The sequence below is a fragment of the Eptesicus fuscus genome, chromosome 10 (assembly GCF_027574615.1).
Source record: "Eptesicus fuscus isolate TK198812 chromosome 10, DD_ASM_mEF_20220401, whole genome shotgun sequence".
NCBI classification, from domain to species: Eukaryota; Metazoa; Chordata; class Mammalia; order Chiroptera; family Vespertilionidae; genus Eptesicus; species Eptesicus fuscus.
In genome coordinates this window covers 1,850,916-1,866,292 of record NC_072482.1, presented here as the reverse complement: position 1 = coordinate 1,866,292, position 15,377 = coordinate 1,850,916, and the positions used below count along the sequence as shown (strand labels likewise).

Genomic DNA, 15,377 nt, shown 5'->3' with positions numbered 1-15,377 from the left:
TCCCCCAGACAGCCTGGCACGGCCCGCAGGGCCCATCGCAGCCCCGCCGGGAATGCACACTCCCGCCCCGTGGACACTCCTGCCCGGGGAGATAGTGTGTGACTCTGGGACCCCAGGATGTCAGGGTGACATAAGCGACTCACTACTCCGGATGCCACAATGGAGTGCCTAGGATAAGGAGGGTGGCAGGGTGGGGGCTAGCATGGCGCCATATGGACCCAGCTCCCTCCCCTTCCATCTGAGGGAGACTGGGGTCTAAGCGAAGGTGCCTGTTCTCTCTCAGTCTCCTCTGCTTCATGACGATGGAGCTGTTGACTTCATTTAGAGGCACCTTGAGGTTCCTTTCCATTCTCCCGGTCCCTCGGGCCTCCTGCTTTGTGCTGCCATTTTTCTCTGCCTCTGATCCTCCCATCCCTTGGTCTGATTTGAGTCTCCTCCCTTCTCTCCTCTTCAGTTTCCCCCATTTGCCCTCCGGCTCAAGGCCCTGGATTCCTCTGTCTCCTCTCTGCCCACCCCACCCTCCTCACCCCTGCCAGCTGCCCCAGGCTCCCTGAGTCCCAGGCCTGTGGTTCGGGGCCACCCTCCACTGGCTGCTACAGATAGGAGACCACACTTTTTCAAAGGTGACATCACAAAATAATGAACCTCCTTTCCTCCCCCCGCCCCGCCCCCAACACACACAGCTTGTCTGTGGGAGACCAGCGCTGTGAAGTAGCACGCTCAGCCCCACCCCTCTCGCCAAGATGTTCAGGGAATCTTTCGGTGCCACATGGCCAGGGAGACGGCAGGTCACTCTCCAGCAGATGCCCCCGAGATCATCTGGTCTTGGGGGCAGGTGGGCTGTGAGTTTTGTGAAACAGAAAGACAGGTTAAGGACACTTCCATTCCTGCCTCAGGAAGAGGACTCCCGTCCCCCCCAGCCAGGCCCCTCGGGGACTGACGCCTCTGCCCCCAGCTGTTCCTCACCTAAGACGGGCCAAGTGGATGTTCTCATAGACCTGGACTTCAGGTTTGAACTGAGGAACCGAGGCCTCTGGGGAGAAGGAGCCACATGGAGTGAGGCAGGCAGTCACCAGAGAGCCCAGAGCTGCATTCCCCCCTCCCCTGGAGAAGATGGGGTACAAAGGCGGTGTGAGCCCCACCCTCTGCCTCACACCCAAGTGCTCTCTTCTTCCCTCTGCGGGTTGGGGGGCGGGGCTCCTTACCTCTGCACTGAGCCCCCTGGACCCTCCGCCTCCAGAGCATGATGCTGAGGACCAGGATGGTGAGTGCCTGGCCTGCTGTGAACAACAGCGTCAGGATCCAGGGCACATCCCAGCCCACGGAAGGGGCACAGAGGGCAGGGGGGGCATCCGTGGGGGCTGTACAAGGCAAGAGGGTAAGGAGGAAGGCCGTGAGGGGGTCTGTCCCTGTGCCCCAAAGAGAGGCTTCTCACATTGACTGGTGGCCTCTCCCCAAAGAAGACTTCAGAAGTTTCCTTGTCCCCAGTATCCACCCCCACTTTGCCCCTTTCTAGGTCTCTCACCCTGACCCCATGAGCCAACAGGGAGGAGAATGGCAACGCCCCCACACCCAGCACACACGGACAGCTAGCTCCAGAGCAGACCGCTTGCCATGACCCGTGCTCCCAGTCACTCACTCCATAGCACTTGCTGGTGCCCACACATGCCCGCACCGGGCTGAGCGGGTGTGGGGGCTGGAAAGCCCCGCCACTGCCGTTGTTGACCTTGGCCCCTGCTCCTCCCTCTGCCTTGTCAGGGGTGATTCCACCCCCAACAGCATCTTTCTTTGGATAACGGACTTTCTCTGGTAAAACAATCATATGTTTTTCCTTCTGCCTTTACTATCAATGGGCCATTATAACATCAGTGCATATATCTTTTCTTCAAAAGACAATTATTACCCCAGCAATAATTCTTATTTTCTTCCTCTCTGCTATGGGAGATTTCACACAAATCATAGGTTAGCCCATTTCTAAACAATGACATAGTCCACAGAATTCTTCTCCTCCCTCTTGGCTATTGTCTATTCCACCAGAAAGTTGGCTTAACCAACCCCCTCCTCTGTTACAGATTCAGCTGAGGAGAAAAAGCCTCCTCCCACAGCGATGGTCAGCTCCACGGAAACCACCCCTCCTGACCCGCCTTTCTCACCTCCTCCCCTGGCCCGAGGGGTGGGTGTGCCAGAAGGAACACCCTTCCCAGACACCCCCGCCCCCCCCCCCCCCCCCCCCCCCGCCGTTACCTGCCAGGCTAAAGCTGACCCCCTTGTTCTGAGGCATGACGCAGCGGATGAGCCTCGGTCTGCGGCCCCTGGACTCAGGAAGCCCCTCCTCAGGACACACCAAGAGCAGGGCAGCCCCATCGCCCCAGAAGGCCTGCACATGGCCCCTCACAGGACCCTTCCCCTCCACCCAGGTCACAGAGTCCAGGCGTCTGGCAGGGACCACAGAGCACAGAAGGACAGAACAGGGGGCTCCATCTGCAGCCTTTGCAGATAACTGGGATCCTGTGGGAGAGAGGGACCCCTCAGTTCCTTGCTCAGGCTCCCCCATCTCCCAGTGGCCCCTGGTCTCATGCCTCAACTCACCTCTGAGCACGAAGACATCATACACCCTCCAGTTCTGGTATTTGTGGTGCTGACCCAGCACCGTGCACCAGTACCGCCCAGCGTCTCCCTCCTTGGACCCTTCCAGCCACAAAGAGTAGTTCCCCAGCAATTTGAGCCTGGATTCCCTTCCAGGCTTCCTAGGGTCTGGGGCTGGCCTGGCCACTTGGATTTGGGTCACCAGGGCAGTGGAGGAGCCTGCTGCAGGGCTGCGGAACCAGGACAGGAATTCGTCCCCTTGTAGGGTGGGTGGCGAGGGACATGGTAGCTCCATTGCTTCCCCCAAGGCCACATAGATGGCCTGGATGTTGTCTGTAGGGAGGGGCTTGTGTGAGGCCAGATACCTCCATGAGATCAACACACACACATACACACACCCCCGCCCCAACTCAACCTCCAACCCCTCGCTTCCTTCCTTTCTGAGGCCTCCCAGCGCTGGTCTGGCTGTAAGCACACTTCTCAAGGGACAGCTACAAAAACTGTGAGATGGACAGATGAGAGTAGGGGCTTTCCTCCCCTTTCCCCAAATGAGTGAGGGAATCTGAGGGCAAGAGAGATAAAGTGGGAATAGTTGGTAAATACCCGTATCTCTTCCTCTCATTTCTCCTTTTCTGGAAGCATTTACTCACCGATTCTTATTTTCTAAAGGAAACTGTACCTGATCTGGATCCTCAGGGTCTCTGGGTCTATCCCAGTATTAGAGACAGGGGAGGTCAATTGGGGAAAATCTACCTTCTTGAATCAGATGCCTGCCCTAGGCCCCTAAGGAGAAATGGCTGCCTTGCAGAATCCCCACCGCCTGCTCTTTACCTGCAGCAGCCTGAGGAGGCCCCCAGAGGAGGAGGAGGAGGAGGAATAAGACCGCCATGGGAGAGCCTTTCAAGTTCTCTGGTGTCCCCGGGAGGAAACAGAGCCCAGATAAAGGCCTGCACTCCCCGGTCTGGGGTGACACGGGCCTCCGGAGCGGAGGGGAAGTTGGGGAGATAAAGCACCGTCTACTGGCGGACAAATGGCCACTGCCTTTCTGTCCTGATGGGAAAAGGCCCAGGCCAGGCCTCTCCAAAGGCGCCTCCTCACCCGCTGACTCCGGGCCCCCGTGGCGGAGGGACTCAGATAGAAGCCGCTCCGTGCTGAGAAGCCGGCACAGAAGGGGTCCTGCCAGTTTGGAAGCCTTTTCTCCTCCACCCTGCGATGCCCGCCATGAGGGAAGGAACTGAGTCTCCAGGTTGGTCTCCATGGACCCCAGCATGAGACTGTACACCAGTCAATACCTCAGAAATTATTTAAAATGGCCTTCCTTGGGGCTGCCTGGCATGCCACAGACCTCCTCTCATCAGCCGCTGGTGGGTATATTACTACTCAGGGAGAAGAGTAGCAAGGGCCTGGAAATTCACTGGCTTGTCCCTTTGCCACAGGCAGTGCTCTCAAGGCAGATCTTCAAGTGGCCTACAGTTCTTAAAGGCTACTTCTTTTTTTTAAATTTATTTTTGTAAATAGTCTATGTTAAGTCTGATCAAATAATTGAGTCAATACCCCCTCCTCTGGGAACAGACCTTTAGACCATTTCACAATGGACATTCCCTTTCGCTTAGACCACATTCCACTTGCTAAGACCATTATCTCTCCCCTCCAGAGTTTCCCAGGATCCAGACCTGCACAGAGAATTCTCCGCCCAGAAACAGCCCACCTAGAGTCCTTTAAAAACCGCTGGCTCCCCATCTTTGGGGGTGCTGGCACCATTTTGGGGCTCAGCCCATCTGGTCTCCAGATGACCTAATCCTATATAATAAAAGCCCAATATGCTAAGTGTCTGGTCATCTGGTCCTCCGTTCAACCAACCAAAGCATAATATGCTAATGATATGCTAAGGCTGCTCAACCGCTCACTATGACATGCATTGACCACCAGGGGGCAGATGCTCTGACCAGTAGGTTAGCTTGCTGCTGGAGTCCGGCTGATCGGGACTGAGCTAGACGGGCCAGACATGCCCTGGAGCCCTCCTGCAGTCCCTCCCTGGCTGGCCAACCTCGCACATCCCTTCCCAGCCCCAATCATGCACCGGAGGGGTCCCTTGGCCTGGCCTGTGCCCTCTCGCAATCCAAGACCCCTCAGGGGGGCACATTGACTGTCAGGTAGTTCCATCTATATAATAAAAGCCTAAGCAACCATTATGGCGGAACTGCCGGAACGACGGGTCACTATGATGCACACTGACTGCCAAGGGGCAGACTCTCAACACAGGAGCTGCCCCCTCGTGGTCAGTGCGCTCCCAGAGTGGGAGCACTGCTCAGCCAGAAGCCAGGCTCACACCTGGCAAGCTCAGCGACGGTGGTGGGAGCCTCTCACTCTTTTGCAGCAGCGCTGAAAAGCAAGTAAAGTAAGGAGCGAGAAAGTGGGCGGTAAGGAGCAAGGGGTCCCGGACTGTGAGAGGGCGCAGGCCAGACTGAGGGCCCCCCCCCCCAGTGTACGAATTTCATGCACTGGGCCTCTAGTCTATATTTGTAAAAGTAAGCAACCGGATCACCAGTGGACCGTCTGATAGCTATGAAGCACACTGACCACCAGGGGGCAGACACTCAGTGCAGGAGCTGCCCCGTAGTGGTCAGTGCGCTCCCACTGCGGAGTGTGCTCAGCTGGCAGATAGGCACCAGAAGTCCCGGCCCAGCTCACGGGGAGCTCAGCTGCATCAGAGGCCGGAGCCTCTCCCGCGGACACTCCCCTGTGGCTCCTCCCCAGCCACCTGCAGCTTTGCGCACCACTTCGTGCTGTGCAGGATCAAGGCGGCCAGCGGGCTAGAGCCCGACGAGCTGGTGGGTAAGGCCAGGCTGCGGCGATGCAGAGGTCCACTGATCCACACAGGCCAGGCCAAGGAACCCCACAGATACACAAATCCGTGCACCGGGCCTCTAGTAAACTTATAATCCCTTACCATTTTTGGCCTCATGAGTTCCTCCTCTGGTGACCCTAACAGTCCACGCATACCAAAGACTATCTCTAATGTACAACTGTATAATGGCTAAATAAACTGTGGCATAGTTAGACAATGGACCATTCGGTAGCAATGAGAATGCACCAACCATCATGATATGCAACCAGATTGAATCTCACAAACATGATGAGAGTAAAAGAAGTCATAAAGTACACAGGCAAAAGTAACCTAAGAAAATCAAGGTTGTGGTTACACTTTGTGGGATGGTAGCGACTGGTGGTGACCTGCAGAGGGTCTCCTACGTGGTAATGATGTGTCCTTGATCTGGCTGCTGAGGCATGGGTAAATGCAATTGGTACACTTTTCTGTGTGCATTTACTGTAATAAAAAGCTAAAGGATGGCCCTGGCCTGTTTGGCTCAGAACATCGGCCTGTGGACTGAAGGGTCCCAAGTTTGATTCTGGTCAAGGGCATGTACCTTGGTTGCAGGCTCAATCTCTGGCCTGGTTGGGGCAGGTAAGGGAGGCAACCAATCGACGTGTCTCTCTTGCATTGATGCTTCTCTCTCTCTCTCCCCCTCCCTTCCACCTTCTCTAAAAGCCAATGGGAAAATATCCTCTGGTGAGGACTTAAAAAGCTAACAGGTATATATGTTACGGAGGTGCTGGAGGCTAAGTCCCGTGGGTCGTAATGAATATGAGAAGTCTCGGAAGGTTGAATGGACTCTGTCAGCAGGGCTGAAAGATCTGCATGTTGTAATCTGCTGCTGGAACAGCCAAAGGCAACTCCCCTAGCCCAGTGGTCGGCAAACTCATTAGTCAACAGAGTCAAATATCAACAGGACAACGATTGACATTTCTTGTGAGAGCCAAATTTTTTAAACTTAAACTTCTTCTAACGCCACTTCTTCAAAATAGACTCACCCAGGCCGTGGTATTTTGTGGAAGAGCCACACTCAAGGGGCCAAAGAGCCACATGTGGCTCGCGAGCCACGGTTTGCTGACCACTGCCCTAACCTGATAATTTTTTACTGTTTACCAAACCTTACCTATGATATGTATATTTGCTGTGCTAAAGGGGAAAATGTGTTAATAAGAAGGATATGGGTCTGGAGATTCCGAGAGCCCACTCCATTAGAAAGTGGAGCCTCCCCTGGCTCCCCCAGGCCTTCCAAATTTATATTTCTAGTCTCTCTACTCATTCATGTGCAGCCCTTCTCCAGATTCCTGAACCCTTAATGCAGAAAGACCCTAGCAGTTATGGTGCCTGAGACAAGGACATCTGGAGAAGAGGATTCGCCAGAACGAAGAAAAGAAGTTAATCACGGGTAAAGTGGGTTCACCGGTAAATTTGGTGGGGACATTCACTGCATATAAAGCTCGTACCAGCTTTGGAAGTTGAGATCCAAAGAGGGTGAGGACGTCTTTTGTTTCAAGCCAGGCCATAATGGGGAAGAATTTGGTTAAAAGGCAAAATTATAAAGAAATTAAAATGTCAAAAGTTACTGTTTAAAATCAGGCTCAAGGAAAAAGAATGCCATTGTCATATTTAACTATGTGGGTTCTTGTTCAAATTGCAAAATGCCTAGTTCGTATTGGGGACCAAAAGTCTGTAAAAATTAAAAAGGCCCTGGATCCTCCACTTCTGGTGTCAGCTAGAGAGGGTGGAGCTGTTAATCCTCTCACCAGGGAACTCTCTGATGCTTTGTTTAAAAATTACCATAGGATGCTTTGGGACAGGCAGATTTTAGCTAAAATAACTTTAAAGGCCAGTCAATGCTATGGAGAGTGGAATAGGAAAAGATTCAGGAAAAGAGCTGTGATTGGTTGGGTCTTATCTATATGTTTTTTGATTGATGTTTTTATCTGTCATTTTTATTTAGTTTAATGTGTTTATTGTTAGTTTATTAAGCATGCCTTTAATTTAATTAGAAAAAGAAATTCGGCCAGATCATTTACTGAATTTCCCCAGAGGAAACGGGATGTGGGGGTAGGGAGACACGTAGTGATCCTGTAAAATGATGCCCACTACTGAGAGTTCTATTAGAAAAGTCTCATTTCCGCCATGTTTTTTATTTCCTGATAAAATTTTGCAGAATTTAAGGGAATTGTCTGGAATTTCTGTACTCGTGAAGAGAAAAAGACTGGCTTAAGAAAAATGGCGCACCCTGTCCAATCTTGGATGGCTTCTTGAACTAAGTTTAATCTCTTTATGGATGCTATAGAATGAACCCAGAACTGTTTTTCTCAAAAGAAAGATGGTGAAAATGACCCAAAAGAAAAAATACAGGCAATTAGATTGGTATTTCCATAATAAAGGGCATTTTTAAAATAATAATGGCCTGCATTCCAAAATTAACCTTAAGGCCACTAAAAGTCAAGAAATTATCTCTGTTACAGAATTTGCCAAAGAAAACGTCTTGGATAATAATAATTGGGTTTAGAATCTCAAAACTATTAAAACATGGATAAATAGATATTAACTAAAATAAAGAATCCAATCTAGCCCTAACCAGTTGGGCTCAGTGGATAGAGGATTGGCCTGTGGACTAAAGGGTCCCAGGTTCGATCCTGGTCAAGGGCCTGTACCTTGGTTGCGGGCACATCCCCAGTAGGAGGTGTGCAGGAGGCAGCTGATCGATGTTCCTCTCTCATTGATGGAACATCGATGTTTCTAACTCTCTATCCCTCTTCCTTCCTCTCTGTAAAAAATCAATTAAAAAAAGAATCCTATCTAATAAAGTGGGAATATGCTAATTGACCCTCATGCCATCACAAAGATGGCGGCGCCCACAGTCAATAAGGAGGAAATATGCTGACTGCCCCGCCCTCAAAGATGACGGTGCCCACAACCACAAGATGGCAGCGTCCAGTCCCCGCAGCCCCGCTGGGGTGGCAGGCACTGCATGCCTGCCTCCGGAGTCCCCCAGTCCCTTCAGCCCCCCAGCCATCCAGGGCTGGCCTGAGGAACAGGCATGCCTACGATGGCGGCTGCCCAGCTGCTCAAGGCCGCCCGAGGCTCAGGTAACCAGGGCTGGCCGAGGCTTGCGCTGCCAGCAGTGGCAGCAGCAGAGGTGTGATGGGGCGTCGCCTTCCCCTGATTGCGGGGTTGCCTCCAGCCCCTGAGGGCTCCTGGACTGTGAGCAGGAGCAGGCTGGGCTGAGGGACCCCCCTCCAGTGCATGAATTTTCACACACTGGGCCTCTAGTTTATAATAAAGCTTTTCAGTAATAATGTATTAATAATGAAGGTCCAATAGCCCAGGGGAAAATTGGTTTCACTCTTTATTGAAGGAGGGGGCTAGTTTTCCACTGGCAGCAACTTCTAAAGAAAGAAAGTGGTGATTTTACATTTATATAGACCAGGCTTGCTTCCAAAGCCATTGGCAACATAAAACTTTGGAGTTTGCTGAATTACATAATAAAACTTATTAGATATCTAGGTATTTTGAAATGACAAAATACTGAAATATTAATCTGAGTTTGCCTCATATGAAAAATCTAGAGGACAGAATTGAATCTATTAATTAAATATGTCTTGTATTTTATTTGAAATATGTCCTTATAAATGTGAAAGTGTTACCAATCTGAGAAATGCTAAGTATTTAACTTGCCACCTAAAATTTGAGGCTACTAAGAGTTTAAAGTTCAAATTAAGTTAGGAGAAATCATATAGTTGTGATAACAAAATACATAAAGTATATAAATTTATTTTTGAGAAAATAATTCTTGTATTTTCTCTGGATAAATTAGTATTTTAAAATATATTATAGTTTTTATATGTGGTAAAATTTCAACCTAGAGTATAATATTTTATATGGTCTAATTAAAAAAGAGGATTAATTCTGTGGTCTCAACCAAATTTTTTTTTTAATTTCTTTATTGATTAAGGTGTCACATATTTATCCTCATCCCTTCATTCCCATCCCACACCCCTCCCCACGGATGCCCCCACCCCCATGTTGTCCTTAACCATTGGTTAGGCTCATATGCATGCACACAAGTCCTTTGGTTGATCTCCCCCCCCTACCCCCACCTTCCCCTACCCTCCCTCTGAGGCTCAACAGTCCAATTGATGCCTCCTTGTTTCTGGGTCTGTTCTTGTTCATCAGTCTATGTTGTTCATCATTTCCCCTACATGAGTGAGATCATGTGTTACTAGAAATATACTTATAAGAACCGAATGTGAGAGACGAGCAATAATAGTTATGCTGACAGGCAAATGAATCAATCTGTAGTGAGTTTCTTTCTGGATCAACACTTCTTTTGAGACCCAATTTCAATGTCCACCAGTTCCTTATGTGTACATGTCAGCACTGACTTTTCAGCTCTGGATGGTGGACAAATGGTGGTAATGCAGGTCCAACTCCCTCTGGTTTGGTCTCGCCCAGACCCAGGGGCACGGCTTCACCCGGACCCAGGGGCACATGGCTTCACCCGGACCCAGGGCCGCAAGGCCTCACCCGGGCCCGGGCCCCAGCCTCATCTGGACCCAGGGGCGCGTGGCCTCTCCCGGACTCAGGGGCACGTGGCCTCTCCCGGACCCAGGGGTGTGGTCTCACCCGGACCCGGGACCCAGCCTCGTCTGGATCCAGGGGTGCACGACCTCACCCAGACCCGGGATCCCGCTTCACCCGGACCCAGGGGCACGTGGCCTCACATGGACCCAGGGGTGCGTGGCCTCTCCCTGACCCAGGGGGGCGGCCTCACCTGGACCCAGGATGCAGCCTCACCCAGATCCAGGGGCGCACGACCTCACCCGGACCCAGGATCCAGTTTCACCTGGACCCAGGGGCGTGTGGCCTCACCCGGACCCAGGGGCGCGTGGCCTCACCCGGACCCAGGGGCGCCTGGCCTCACCCAGGCCCAGGCCCCAGCCTCATCCGGACCCAGGGGTGCGCGGCCTTGCCTGGCCCCGGGGGCACGCGGCCTCACCCGGACCCGGGACCCAGCCTCACCCGCATCCAGGGGCACACGGCCTCACCCAGACCTGGGATCCAGCTACACCCGGACCCAGGGGCGCGTGGCCTCACCCAGACCCAGGGGCGAGTGGCCTCTCCCTGACCCAGGGGGGCGGCCTCACCCGGATCCAGGGGCGCATGGTTCAACCAAATTTTTAATATAAAAACCAGTTTAAATTTACTTGATATCTTTTAGAATAATTATAAAAAGTATATAATATAATCTTTGGGAGATATATATATATATATATATATATATGTATATGTATATATATAAATGATGGTCTTTCCAAGTTAAATTTCAAGAGTTTAACCAAGAGATGGCTTTTGAAGCAGTCCAAGGGCCCTAGAGTGACTCAAAAATTTGTTCTCTCTTCTTAAAAGAAATATTTTTTAATTAGGCCGATTCCATATACTTGAAATCATGTGGAAAGCTTTATCAAATAAAAATTAATAAATATATTTTATTTATATACATATATTTTAAATATTATAAAGTTTTAACCTCTAAGGGATGGGAGTCAAAGTTGCTAAATATTTCTTTTTTTTAAAAAATATATTTTATTGATTCTTTACAGAGAGGAAGGGAGAGGGATAGAGAGCTAGAAACATCGACCAGCTGCCTCCTGCACACCCCCTACCGGGGATATGCCCGCAACCAATGTACATGCCCTTGACCGGAATCGAACCTGGGACCTTCCAGTCCGCAGACCAACGCTCTATCCACTGAGCCAAACCGGCTTCGGCTTTTTTTTTTTTTAATATATTTTATTGATTTTTTACAGAGAGGAAAGGGGAGGAATAGAGAGTTAGAAACATGTCTACGGCCATACCACCCTGAACGCGCCCGATCTCGTCTGATCTCGGAAGCTAAGCAGGGTCGGGCCTGGTTAGTACTTGGATGGGAGAGTTAGAAACATTGATCAGCTGTCTCCTGCACACCTCCCACTGGGGATGTGCCCGCAACCAATGTACATGCCCTTGACCGGAATCGAACCTGGGACCCTTCAGTCCGCAGGCTGACGCTCTATCCACTGAGCCAAACCAGCTAGGCTAAATATTTCTTAAGTAAAGCCAGAGCATTCAGCAGCAAAATTTTAAAAGACAAAAAGCCCTGGCAGCCTGCACTTCAGACAGGCTGGAGGGATGGGACATCATCTGTAATTCATAGGTCCAAGGTATAAATTTGCTTACTTTGCTTTTTCAATAAAGATGCCTACTTTAGTTACTTAATAAATTAGTTTTTTAAAAAAATATAATCAAGGTCTCATATAATTTCAGTTATATGAGAAACAAATATTTTTATAAATAATTAGATTCTAGTAAAGTCCTCTGAAATAGTTCCTGAGACCTCCCATAATCCCTCTGTGTATGCAAATGAGGACTAACCAAAAAGAATGCTGTTTAAAAGTAAATTTTAAGTTTTAAAAAAAAGGAGAAATTTAAAAATTTTAAATCTCTTCTGCTAATATTTACAGGGTAAACTGAAGGTTATTATTCAAGCATTAAATTTGATCATTAATAGTCACCATAAGTAAAGAAAGTCACTTAAAATATAGGCATGGCAGTATGAGCCAGCATCTGAAAAGCAACCATGTGTGTTGCTCAGTTTAAAAGAAAAAAAAAGTTTTCAAAAGTAACTCTCTAAAGGTGGCCTAGAAATTACTCTGGGAGGAAATGGGAGGATAATTCCTTCAAATATCTGGGAAACTGTAATTAAAAGTTAATGTATTAGGCCTCAAAAAGAAAAGTAAGTGATTTGCATTTTGCCTCTCTAATAAAGCTTATGTAAATATACTCAAAGATTGATAGCAGAAATTCAATTAGTGTCATTTACTGTCCACAGCCAAGGACAAGTAAAGTTAGAAAATAAGCCTTGTTTCAGATTAATTTAAATTGGCAAATTGAAATAAGTGGATATTCAGAAGAACTTAGTTGTACTAGGCAGGAAACTACTCCTGGAGCATTAACTAATTTTTTTACTGATGGTCCATCTCATAGTAAAGCTGCTTAACATGAGATTAGTCCAAACCAGTCATATTTCTGTGCAAAGAATTGAATTAATCCGGGTGAGGCCTTGCGCACCTAGGTCCAGATGAGGCCACGCGCCCCTGGGTCTGAGAGAGGCCACGTGCCCCCGGGTCCGGGTGAGGCCATGTGTCCCCGGGTCCGGGTGAGGCCTCGTGCACCTAGTTCCGGGTGAGGCCACGCGCCCCTGGGTCTGGGAGAGGCCACGCGCCCCCGGTCCGGGTGAGACCATGTATCCCTGGATCCGGGTGAGGCCTCGCGCACCTAGGTCCGGGTGAGGCCACGCGCCCCTGGGTCTGGGAGAGGCCACGCGCCCCCGGGTCCAGGTGAGGCCATGTGTCCCTGGATCCGGGTGAGGCTGGGTCCCGGGTCTGGGTGAGGCCACGCGCCCCTTGGTCTGGGAGAGGCCACGCGCCCCCGGGTCTGGGAGAGGCCACACGCCCCCGGGTCCAGGTGAGGCCATGTGTCCCTGGATCCGGGTGAGGCTGGGTCCCGGGTCCAGGTGAGGCCACGCGCCCCTGAGTCTGGGAGAGGCCACGTGCCCCTGGGTCTGGGAGAGGCCACGCGCCCCTGGGTCTGGGTGAAGCCGTGCCCCTGGGTCCGGCTGAGACCAAACCAGAGGGAGTCGGACCTCCGTTACCACCATTTGTCCACCATCCAGAGCTGAGGGGTCAGTGCTGACATGTGCACATGAGGAACTGGTGGACATTGAAATTGGGTCTCTAAAGAACTGTTGGTCCAGAAAGAAACTCACTACAGACTGATTCATTTGCCTGTCAGCATAACTATTATTGCTCGTCTCACATTCAGTTCTTATAAGTATATCTCTAGTGACACATGATCTCGCTCATCTTGGGGAAATGATGAACAACATAGACTGATGAACAAGAACAGACCCAGAAACAAGGAGGCATCGATCGGACTGTCGGGCCTCAGAGGGAGGGTAGGGGAGGTTGGGGGGAGGGGGGAGAGATCAACCAAAGGACTTGTGTGCATGCATATGAGCCTATCCAACGGTTAAGTTCAACAGGGGGTTGGGGCATCCGTGGGGAGGGGTGTGGGATGGGAATGGGGGGATGAGGACAAATATGTGACACCTTAATCAATAAAGAAATTTTAAAAAAAAGCTATCAAGACTGCATTGCAGGATTTCCAAAAGCCTCTTGATATTATTTAAAACAAAAAAAGGGGCGATAGTGGAGTAATCTCCTGTAAGTAAATTACATCAAGCCTTAATTAATTAAATTTTCACTTTAACACTTTTTTTTCACTTGTAATGCTGATGGCAAGACACACATGGTGTCAGAATAAGCCAAAGGAAAATGGTTTTGGCAAAATTAAAAGATCCCAAGTCTAGTTTATAGAAAGATTCCTTTATTAACCTTTGGTTGAGAATATGCTTATATATTTCCAGAAAACTCCTCCAAGCCCATGTGGATTCCTGCAACAATGGAACCGAGAGAGGAATTAACCAGACTACTCCAGCCACAGATGGTGGTGGCCCCAAGCAACACGATGTGGAGACAGAGGAGAAACAGTCCAGAGATGGGGATAGTGAAGACGCCTTGCCATGCTAGGAGTCAGCAGCTGTGCATCGCTGCAGGTTGCCCAGGACAAGCCAAAGAGGTCGGGCCTGCATTGCCGTTGCTCACCGTTTATCCACCATCCAGAACTGGAATATCATTGCTGTCTTGTCACAGGGGACAGTGATTGGGAAGGGGACCCATAAAACCTGTTGGACAGCGATTGGAAAGAGGACTCAAAGAACTGTTGGTCCAGAAAGGAGCTTACTGCAAACTAGTTTCTTTGATGCCTGGCTGCAGTTTAAAAGGACATGAAAGGCTCTAACCGGTTTGGCTCAGTAGATAGAACGTCGGCCTGCGGACTGAAGGGTCCTGGGTTCAATTCCTGGGCAAGGGCATGTACCTTGGTTGGGGGTGTGCAGGAGGCAGCTGATGGATGTTTCCCTCTCATCGATGTTTCTCTCTATCCCTCTCCCTTCCTCTCTGTAAAAAATCAATAAAATATATTTTAAAAAAAATAAAATTAAAATAAAAGGACATGAAAGAACTCAATCCTTTCCATTGAATCTAAAAATCTTAACTGCAAATGGCATATATTCTTGTTAAATTTATTAAATCAAAAAGGGTGATATGCTGGAGGATAAGTCCAGTGGGTCATAATAAATGCGAGAAGTCCTCAAAAGGTAGGTGTAAGGTACAAGAAAAATAAAACCTGTGTTCTATTAAGGAACAGAATATTACCATTTCAACTAACGATTATCTATGCTGTGTAACATTTTTCCAAATTTGTTCTTTATCTTTTAGTTGTTCATTACATTTTACATGTTTTTGAACTTTATACAATGCTGGCATGTTATATGTAATCTGTGGCTTCTTTTTTCCCCCACTCAACATTACAGAGATAATTCAACCATTTTCTTTTTCACACAGCTTAACCATACTCAGTCTATCCATGATCATGGTGTAGTTGTCCATCGTTTACCTCTATTAAAAACTTTACATATTTTTTCTTCATAAAATCTTGCATTCCTAGACACCTAACCTTTTTGTTGTTGTTCTCGTCAAGTGTTCCTAATCCTACCTCTCCTGCCCAGTTTCGCTCCAGTGCCTACCAGTACTAAGGGACAGAAAAAGCTGATTGAACTATGCCCAGTCACTTGCTAACTCTCCGCGTTCCAAACTCCTCCGACTAATTTCTGACCATCGCCGCACCCGTAGGTCCCTCGGCACGTGTCCTCTCCCGGGGCTGAAGGCGGCCCGCCTGGGCTGGAGGCGGAGCCAGTGCGTGCTGACGTCAGGGGCGCGCAGCCCCTGGAGGCCGGAGGGGGCGG

The 15,377-nt window shown here is 49.6% G+C and overlaps 1 protein-coding gene and 1 long non-coding RNA gene across 2 annotated transcripts; both read right to left on the bottom strand.

Moving 5' to 3' along the window:
• Positions 1-759: 759 nt before the first annotated feature.
• LY6G6F (lymphocyte antigen 6 family member G6F) lies at positions 760-3,475 on the bottom strand. The gene is made up of 6 exons (XM_008157349.3): positions 3,418-3,475; positions 2,590-2,919; positions 2,245-2,508; positions 1,206-1,361; positions 967-1,033; positions 760-840 (listed from the first exon to the last, which is right to left on the bottom strand). The coding sequence occupies exons 1-6, from the start codon at positions 3,473-3,475 to the stop codon at positions 816-818; spliced, it is 900 nt and encodes a 299-aa protein (XP_008155571.3). The 3' UTR covers positions 760-815.
• A 10,458-nt stretch (positions 3,476-13,933) lies between these two features.
• Positions 13,934-15,303, bottom strand: LOC129150601 (uncharacterized). The gene is made up of 3 exons (XR_008557318.1): positions 15,248-15,303; positions 14,176-14,255; positions 13,934-13,964 (listed from the first exon to the last, which is right to left on the bottom strand). It is a non-coding gene; the product is annotated as an uncharacterized LOC129150601 (long non-coding RNA).
• Positions 15,304-15,377: the final 74 nt, after the last annotated feature.

Excerpts from the sequence above, each read along its gene's own strand:
- LY6G6F (XM_008157349.3), bottom strand. The coding sequence starts at position 3,475 with ATGGCGGTCTTATTCCTCCTCCTCCTCCTCCTCTGGGGGCCTCCTCAG. Across the intron at positions 2,920-3,417 it reads GCCTCCTCAGGCTGCTGCAG|ACAACATCCAGGCCATCTAT; the intron begins GTAAAGAGCAGG and ends CCCTCCCTACAG. Across the intron at positions 841-966 it reads ATCCACTTGGCCCGTCTTAG|CCCACCTGCCCCCAAGACCA; the intron begins GTGAGGAACAGC and ends CAAAACTCACAG.